The 9,702-nt window shown below is 40.0% G+C and overlaps 1 protein-coding gene across 2 annotated transcripts in view; it reads right to left on the bottom strand.

Annotated features, from left to right (window-relative positions):
* LIAS (lipoic acid synthetase) overlaps positions 1 to 9,702 on the bottom strand; it is a 139,084-nt gene that overhangs the window by 126,438 nt on the left and 2,944 nt on the right. Inside the window, exons 5-11 of one of the 2 annotated variants that reach the window (XM_083755052.1) lie at positions 7,624 to 7,780; positions 6,957 to 7,014; positions 6,714 to 6,842; positions 4,842 to 4,987; positions 3,682 to 3,752; positions 3,319 to 3,430; positions 767 to 1,237 (exon numbers count right to left, since the gene is read on the bottom strand). In XM_083755052.1, the coding sequence (XP_083611178.1) occupies positions 1,185 to 1,237; positions 3,319 to 3,430; positions 3,682 to 3,752; positions 4,842 to 4,987; positions 6,714 to 6,842; positions 6,957 to 7,014; positions 7,624 to 7,780 (726 nt within the window). In that variant the 3' untranslated portion in view covers positions 767 to 1,184. Of the gene's footprint in view, positions 1 to 766; positions 1,238 to 3,318; positions 3,431 to 3,681; positions 3,753 to 4,730; positions 4,988 to 6,713; positions 6,843 to 6,956; positions 7,015 to 7,623; positions 7,781 to 9,702 lie in introns of those variants that run through there. The other variant, XM_083755053.1, reaches the window with a different exon arrangement.

The raw sequence follows: 9,702 nt of genomic DNA, 5'->3' as shown, positions 1-9,702 counted from the left end.
CTCCTTAGATCAATAGCAATTCTTGGGTTTTAGCCCCAGCTGTGCAGTGCTTAATTTCTAACAGTTTGTTTGGACAAAATACTAAGATCAAATTTTCCTCCTCCGTAAAGGATAATTTCAATTTCCATAAAGATCCATTCCCTTTTCTTGCAATTGATTAAATATACCTTATGTCAGTCTCAACTAATTAGAGAAACCAAGCCAAATTTTCTGAGTTTTCTTTTGTACATCCAGTGGAGGTCCTTCGCCTTTGCACTCAGCGTCTCATACAATTTGTGTGTGCGCAGAGTGATGGTGACATCATAAAGAAACACTCGTGTCTGCATGCAGCATTTGAATAGTTCCATTTAAAATGAGTTTGCTCTTTGAGCAGGAGCTCTTTTGTGGAAAGTTTCATAGTGCATTGCCTCTTCAACAACAAGTGCTGCTGTGGAAAAGCTCCCCTAAATATCCACATCTTAGAAATGCAACCTATTGCTGATAATGCTATCACAAGCCCATGCTACACTGCTATCCCTATGTTTGCTAGTACACCTGCTGCTGAGATCAAACTTTTCACAAAACAATGTTTAAATAGTGAAACACTAAGGGATGCTATCGATGCATGGTAAAATCCAGCCAGATTTAACCATATCTCTGTTTGATAGTAAAGGATGTTCTCTCTCAATAATCACGTTCGCACATTGGCTTGTAGGATTTTTTAAAAGAAATTGAAATGACAGAGTGTAAATATGGGTGCATACAAAGTTTGAAGAAATGCTGCACACTGTGTTCAGCTGTTTATTACTGGTATTATCTGCAAGATATTTAAAATATGCATCTAACTCTTAATTTTCCCAGTGGGTATATCTCATGGTGCTTCATATGTTAGAGAGCAGAGGTTTTCTAAGGTACATCTGTACCACTTACTTAGAAAGAAGACCAACAAATCCCTTGGAACTTAATTTTGAATGTATATGTATAGGATTGCCCTGTAAGCCATATAATACATATTAACATTTCTTAAACTACAGTAGAAGATAGCAGAGTTCAGAAGCAACCTGAATAATTCATGGCTAAGTTTAAATGCTTGCAGGGGCAACAACAATAAACAAAAGCATCTTGAATGTTCTTCCTTTATTTGTGATGCTGCCATCTGGAATTCATTCAGAGATGCAGAGTTGTCCCTATGAACTTTCTACATTTCAGATGTCTTTCTTCTTCCTCTTCTGTACCAAATTCTTCAAGAAAAATTCACCTGCACAGACAAAAAGAAAACATGCATCTATTTTAACAGAGTAGCAAGCATCTTGTGACCGTATTCTTTAGCCTGTGTTGTAGGAAAGAAATGAGCTGTAGCATCTACAGGAGGCAGCTGAAAAGAATCCTTGCTGCCTATTACTCTCTTAGCGCTGGAGGAATTAACCCTGTGTCAAACGGGGCAAGTCACATAAGCAAACAATTTCCCCCAGCATAAATGATCTCGGTTCTTAAAATGTTTTAAATGAGAATGACTTGGAATGTTAGGCAGCAGAAAAAAAACAACAAGAGGCTTTCTAAACCTTCTGATGATATTCAATCAAAGGTAAGTCATACCAGTGTCAATGTAATAGGATTGCTGCATTTAATGAATATTTCCTCTTGCTGATCGGCTTGGCAAAGGAGCCGCTTTTGGATCGGGAAAGAGCAAACCTGGAAAACTTGCAGATGGTGGTTTCCTTGAAATTTTAACACTGAACAAGCAAATGTAGGGAAATGCTAGCATCGTGGCAACTGTGCTGTTGGTGGGGAGGGAGGTATTCAGTTGCTGTCCTACCCATAGACTGCTAGACTATTTTGGATGGCTGTGAAAAGCATAAGGAATAGCACAATCCTTGTGTGGGTTATAGTTGTCAGGCATGGCTTCTTGGCATTTGTCACTCGCAGATTTCGCACTGAACATTATATGTAACTCTGAGGACATGGATAAATCTCAGGAGCAGCACAAGACCTATGGGCTGCACATTATTGGGTACTTCTGTAAATCATGGTACAGCCAGAAAGCAAATGATAAAAAAATTGGACCTTGAACTGACACTTCTGTAAATCATAGAAGAGCCAGGAATTTTAAAAATTATGGCCTTTAGCCGTTTTTGTTTTTTGCCATGCTTTCTGCAGCAAGTTAGTTTGTTTAATTCACACCAGCAGATATAATCCCATGTTGAATGCAGTATGTACAACTTTAAAATAAAACTAAATTAGATCACTGTTATCCACTATGGATGCTTTAGTTCACACTGCATATGAACTACTTGCTCTACTGCTTTTGCCACCTAAAAGATTACAACTATGAAGATCTATATTTCAAGGTTCGTAAGTAATATTTCCCATCTAAGTTGTATAACACACTAAGACTATAATCAGTGTCAGAAGCAAGTCCCATTGAATACAGGTATTAGTTTAAAGGGAACTGTACTTAAGAGTTTGCATGTCACAACAAAAGCTGCAAGTTACTCACCAATTTATATCTGAATTTTAGCTATGGCCACAATCTATTGTATCTTGCCTCTATCCTATTGCCATTTCTCCACTGGCATGAAGGAACATGGTACAAAATGAAGAACGTGATGGACTGCACCCCAGGCAACTTGCAACACATTAGACAAAATGCCTAGGCCGATTATCTAACTATTATGGAACAAATAACATTTTCTATAGCCAAGTTACAGGGAACCAGGCAGAGGGCCTTCTCGGTAGTGGCGCACGCCCTGTGGAACGCCCTCCCATCAGATGTCAAAGAGAAAAATAACTACCAAACTTTTAGAAGACATCTAAAGGTAGCCCTGTTTAGGGAAGCTTTTAATGTTTAATAGATTATTGTATTTTAGTGTTTTGTTGGAAGCCGAGAGTGGCTGACGAAACCCAGCCAGATGGGCGGGGTATAGATAATAAATTATTATTATTATTATTCTATAAATCATGCCTGTCCAGCTAGTCTGCAAAAGTAACATGATGGGCCATATTCAGTTGCACTAATGTTAAGGATTAGTGCTAGTGCAAGTGGATTCCACCCCAGTGCTCCACATACAATTCTATGCCACCCCCAAATCTGTTCCAGAGGGTTGGGAGAACCCCGGAAAAGGGACGAGGGGAGGGAGCCCTAGAGGGAGAGAATGTTCTGTTGTGCAAGGAGAAATCTGTGTGCTGCACTCACAGAACATTTTGCTTAGTGTTACACTGAATAAAACCCAATGCCTGTACATATAAAGATAAAGGTCTATATCTTTAAGGGGGCAAGTTTAAACCGAAGTTTGCATAAATTTATATAGTGCAGCTAATCTAGCAAACTATGTATCTCACCTGCTTTGTAGGAGGAACGCACGAGAGGCCCACTCGCAGTGTAATGAAACCCAAGATCGTTTCCTACGTTTTCCCAATGTTTAAATTTCTCAGGAGTAATATATTCTTCGACCTGGAAGGAATAATACATTTTCATCATGATCCAGTCATTTCAAAATGCATATATTCCTAACCTTAACAAGCACAGACTATAACATCCACAACTCAATTGTACATGGATCTGTGTTCCAAAAGAAACTGAGGCTGACATAATTGCCTCACCTTAAGATTCCCATCCCAGAAGGCATATCCGAAGTCACTTTCAGCCTTCAATCCAGAAAATGTGATATATTTTCAAACAATAAACTTCCAGTACAATTTTACCTTTAAATGGCGCTTTGTGGGTTGCATGTATTGTCCCAAGGTCAAACAGTCTACGTCAGCCTCACGTAATACTATAAAAATTAAACGTATATCTAGTGAATGACAGAAATATAGTATAGCATTGTTTATTCTTCCAAACCTCACTGGTGCTTGTTTTGAAGTAGCACATTTAAGATATAAGATAAAGTATGTTTGTTGAAACTGCCAGGTTTAACTCCCTAAATGAGGAAGAAAAAACCCGTATCAAAAATTAAGAAAGAGACCCAAAATGAAATCTCTTTTCAACCTCCAATCAGCTTGCCCCCATCTGAACTCAATATGCAGGAATGAGTTTGCTTTAAGGAGCCTCAGAAATTGTGCATGGACAGTTTAGCATACGGCTATTGGAATAACATGCTCCAAAACTCAGCTATGGTCCCTACACAGCTTACAGTCATGGGGAAAAGAAAGTGCACCCTCTTTATTGCAATGGCCCAGTCAAAATCCAGACCTCAATCCAATTGAATAAATCATGACACAGTGTAATATGTCATGTGTTGTTCATCGGAGGTTGTGTTTACCTAATTTTAAGACCTACTAAGGAACAGGTCCATATAGTTAAAGCCATGGTTTTCCCAGTAGTGATGTATGGAAGTGAGAGCTGGACCATAAAGAAGGCTGATCGCCGAAGAATTGATGTTTTTGAATTATGGTGCTGGAGGAGATTCTTGAGAGTCTCATGGACTGCAAGAAGATCAAACCTATCCATTCTTAAGGAAATCAGCCCTGAGTGCTCACTGGAAGGACAGATCCTGAAGCTGAGGCTCCAATACTTTGGCCACCTCATGAGAAGAGAAGACTCCCTGGAAAAGATCCTGATGTTGGGAAAGATGGAGGGCACAAGGAGAAGGGGACGACAGAGGACGAGATGGTTGGACAGTGTTCTCGAAGCTACAAACATGAGTCTGACCAAACTGCGGGAGGCAGTGGAAGACAGGAGTGCCTGGCGTGCTTTGGTCCATGGGGTCACGAAGAGTCGGACACGACTAAACGACTAAACATCAAGGAACAGGTGATTGTTATGTCTTCGCATGTAAAACTACAGAATTCAAAGAGGGCGCACTTTCTTTTTCCTTGAATCTGTGAATCATGGCCTCTATCCACACAAAATCCTGACTTACATTTCAATGTGTTGTATATTTGTTCATCTGTTTCACCAAGACCAAGCATGATGGATGTTTTGGAAATTACATCAGGCTGAACTTTCTTCGCATGCTTCAAGACACTGAGGGACTGGTCGAAGTTAGCCCGAGGATCCCGAACTTTTCTTTAAGAAAATAAATAGTAAAAAATAATAATAATTAGCATAACAAGAACGGATCTTGTCACACCTCTGGAAAAACCTTCTGCAGAACCCACTGGATTAGATGAGTCAAACTAAGGAAGAATACGCAGATCAAAAATACCTTCTCAAACATTTAACCGAAAACTCGTTCAGAGTAACTGGATTGAAAGGGTAACAGGAATTTGGCAATGCCCATCACAACAACAACAAAAACTAGCCTTATCAGGGAATGAAAGATGGTCAGATACTATATTGTCATAGTTCCAGAATCTGCCTTTTATAACTGCTTCCAAAGGTTTTTTTGTATGTGTGTACACACAATTTTTCTTCGATCTTTATAACATTACCTTCAATGTGTATCAGGCTGAACAACATCACCCTTGCTCTGAGAAATATATTCAAAAGAATGACAGAGAGAACAACACTCTCTATGCTGGGTGATATCCCCATTTAATCGAAATAGGGCAACTATTGCAAGTTATTTTTTTCACCTGCATAAGCAGACACGATGTCCTGGTATGAATGACTAGTACATGTGATTGGATTTATGACTAGCCTATGAACAGCAAAGCAGGAACCTAGGAGACAATTCTCAAGCCACTTAAAAATTTGGCTTTTACAAAAGGCATTCATTTTGCTGACGCTCCTAAAAGTAACTTCCAGGGATCAATCCTTGATGGAATATGTAAAATATGGAATGTCAGTTTGAGGTAAAACACCCCCAGTTTAATCACTACCACTGGAGTTTGCTTTCATTTGATGGCAAAGCATACATTTATTATGACCGGTAAATAGCTAGTGTATAACGAAGCTCATTCTGATAAAATCTGAGAACTGTAGTTATACGAAGCAAAAATAGGTTCTTAAACATATCTAAACTACACAGTACAGCTGCAGTGACACTAAGAATGCAGAATAAGTCTTCTGGGCATGCACCATTCTGTGGGACCCCACTGTGAACAGAACACAAAAGCAGATTCACTACTTACTGTATTTTTCGCTCCATAAGACGCACCTTTTTCCTCCTAAAAAGTAAGGGGAAATGTATGTGTGTCTTATGGAGCGATTGGTGCTGCACAGCTCTCTCTCTCTCTGCGCAGCGCCTCTTCAGCGAAGCGGGAGGAGAAATGGAAGTGGCTCCATTTCTCCTCCTGCTTCGCTGGAGAGGTGCTGCGCAGAGAGGGCCACCTTCACTGGGTTGTTGTGAGGTTGTTGTGTGATAGCCCTTGTTTAGCCCCCTGAGCAACTTGACAAAGAGACAGCAGAACATTATTCTTGTTTTCCCTCTTCAGTCAGTCTTGGATTCCATCACTGCCCAAACCATGTGCCTCTGTCTCTCCAAACAGCCAGGTGATCCCATTTTTTTCCTGGGGCTTTCTGTGAGAGAATGAAATCCAAGCACTAATGTCTGTTAAAATGCTTCTACTGTTCACTTGCAAAATCAAGCTTTTGAAAAGAGGCTCTACATAAATAAAAGATTCAGAATATTTTTTTCTTGTTTTACTCCTCTAAAAACTATGTGCGTCTTATGGCCGGGTGTGTCTTATAGAGCGAAAAATACGGTAGTCTTCAACAAGCAGAAAATGGCTTAGCACTAATGCAGGCAGGTCCCTCCTAATAGCATCTTCATGGAACCATCTCTTAAATTAAAATAGTCTGCTCTCACAAACCTTATTTTACTCTATCAGTATATATCACCTTTCATCACCTCTGCAATTCTGGAACTGTTTCCACATTGTGAGCATAGACATCGAGCCCTGACAGAGCAACCGTCTCCACAGCTTTCAGGTCCCCTCTGAAATCAGGAGTTAAACATTCCACGAGAATTTTGGGATTCCTGAGAAACAAGGGTTGGAAAAAACAAAACAAAAATGCGGCGTGGTCAGTTGAAAGCTGCATTAACCTTGCCCCCAAAGCAATCCATTTAGTTTTTCTAATATTCACTCCTTACCTTTCTTTTAAGTGTGATACGGTCTTTGCAAAATGTGCTGCTCCACCATCTGAAACATCTAATAATAGAACATGACAGTTATTTTACAGGAAGAACAAATACCTACTTTTACATAGTTATAGTGGTGTCAAGGATGCATTTGTGTAAATTTAATGTCTGCAAATATTAACTATTGAAATAGAGAACAGCGATCTGCACAGCTTACAAATACCTTAGATGAGATTTCTGCATACAGCATAACTTTATTTGCTTTTGGGGAGGAGTCTTTTTTTGTAAATAATTTTTATTTGAGCTTAAGAAGATATAAACATATAACAAAAGCAATTAAAAACCCATATAAAGAGATTGAATCTCAGGACACCCCCATCCCCTCCATGGGTCCTAATGACAATGTTTACAACTGCATATCTATTTGTTATCCACATTTTTTATCCATCTAAATTGTCCATATTTTTGTTACTTTTCAAGTGTGGTTAAAATCCTGCTAATGGACTCCTAATTATATTATAATTTTTTCCCATTCTTTTTTGAAGTCCTCTTGGTTTCTGAGCTTCCCAGTTAATTTTGCCGTTTTAGCATAGTCCATCAACTTGGTTTGCCATTCTTCCTTGGTTGGAATCAGCATAACTGTATTTTCAAAAGGAGTCAAAATTAGAAAGTTACTTACCATCTCTGTCCACAGAGGTCAATACAACATAATCCAGCCCCCATTCAGCAATTGCTTTCGCTGTGTTATATGGCTCTTTGGGATCTAATGGAGGGGGACTTCTTGCTGTCTTCACTGAGCAAAAGAGACAGCCTCTTGTACAAGTGTCCCCCATCAGCTGAAACAGGAAACAATTAAAAAATTAATAATAATTCAAGAACCTTCTATAACGAATATTAAAAGAATCTCAACAGCTCAGCCAGCAGATGAGAAAGAAATTATTATATAGTCCAGAACTACTCTGAGCAACATATGATACATGGAGCCCGAAACTATATATTATATATATAGAGAGAAATTATTATATAGTCCAGAACTACAGATGAGAAAGAAATTATTATATAGTCCAGAACTACTCTGAGCAACATATGATACATGGAGCCCGAAACCCACATATCCTCTAGCTTCTTAGTATGGCTGAGTACAAGCAATACCCCGAGACAACAGCCTGGTGGGTGCATCTTTTTAAAACCAGAGTTATGATTAAACTCTGAGTTAATGTGAATGAACAACATTCTAGCTCCCTCCTCCCCTTCCCCCTCCTTAAATGTGCCAAGGAAGAAACAAGCCAGGCCTTGTTTACATGCATAATTCTGTCCCCCTCTCTCCTAACAAACCACAATGGTACATCAAGGTTTTCTTGTGACTGCAAGCTAGCCTCTGGTTTGTTTCCTCCTCGACAGAGGAGAAAGGGGATGATTAACTCGTTGTTTTAGCTATGGTTTAGTATGATCTGCTCTCTGAGCACAGACGAAAACAGCAGGAATTCCCCCCAATTTTCATATTAATAGCTTGACACCAATAAGGGCAAGCAGGGAGAGGAAATAAAATCACCTGCATGTTTAAGAATTCCCATCTTGTCCCCTAGATGGGCAACACTGAATGACATTTACAGTGGTACCATGGGTTACATACGCTTCAGGTTACATACGCTTCAGGTTACATACGCTTCAGGTTTCAGACTCCACTAACTCCACTAATTAACTCCACTAAGGTTAAGAACTTTGCTTCAGGATGAGAACAGAAATCGTGCTCCGGCGGCGCAGCAGCAGCAGGAGACCCTATTAGCTAGCATATAAATAAAATCATCACCATCATTTTCCAGATAATGTACAAGGCACCCTTAGAGCTCTGGTTGCACGACTGCTTTCTAGAATGACAAAAGCAAAGACACGCAGTCCCTCTCACTCCATTCCCTTTATTCTCTGCTAATACCTCTGAGTAATACAGAAATGGAGGCAGTGAGAGATTTTACTTTCTTGGGCTCCATGATCACTGCAGATGGTGACAGCAGTCATGAAATTAAAAGATGCCTGCTTCTTGAGAGAAAAGCAATGACAAACCTAGACAGCATCTTAAAAAACAGAGACATCACCTTGCCAACAAAGGTCCGTATAGTAAAAGCTATGGTTTTCCCAGTAGTGAAAACCATACAAGCCACCTGCCTTGTAGCTGACATCATATATGGCAGGTAAAGATACAGCTGAGCCAAAAGAAAGTTTGCAGGCTCTGCCCACCTGTCATACTTGGACCACAGGGAATGAAGGAGATCAGAACCCAGCCCAGCAGCTGAATCCTGTTCAAACTGAACTGGGAAACTCAAGGGCTGAGAGATTTCATGTACAGATATTTCAGGGTCTTGAAGGAACAGGTATATGGTATAATTGACAGTCAGTATGAAGCTTTTCTTGGGAGAAAAGCAATGACAAACCTAGACAGCATCTTAAAAAGCAGAGACATCACCTTGCCAACAAAGGTCCGTATAGTTAAAGCTATGGTTTTCCAGTAGTGATGCATGGAAGTAAGAGCTGGACCATAAAGAAGGCTGATCGCCGAAGAATTGATGCTTTTGAATTCTGGTGCTGGAGGAGACTCTTGAGAGTCCCATGGACCGCAAGAAGATCAAACCTATCCATTCTGAAGGAAACCAGCCCTGAGTGCTCACTGGAAGGACAGATCCTGAAGCTGAGGCTCCAATACTTTGGCCACCATATGAAAAGAGAAAACTCCCTGGAAAAGACCCTGATGTTGGGAAAGATG

The sequence above is a fragment of the Podarcis gaigeae genome, assembly GCF_964106915.1.
Source record: "Podarcis gaigeae genome assembly, chromosome: 9".
Taxonomy (NCBI): domain Eukaryota; kingdom Metazoa; phylum Chordata; class Lepidosauria; order Squamata; family Lacertidae; genus Podarcis; species Podarcis gaigeae.
This window is presented reverse-complemented; position numbering and strand designations above follow the sequence as displayed.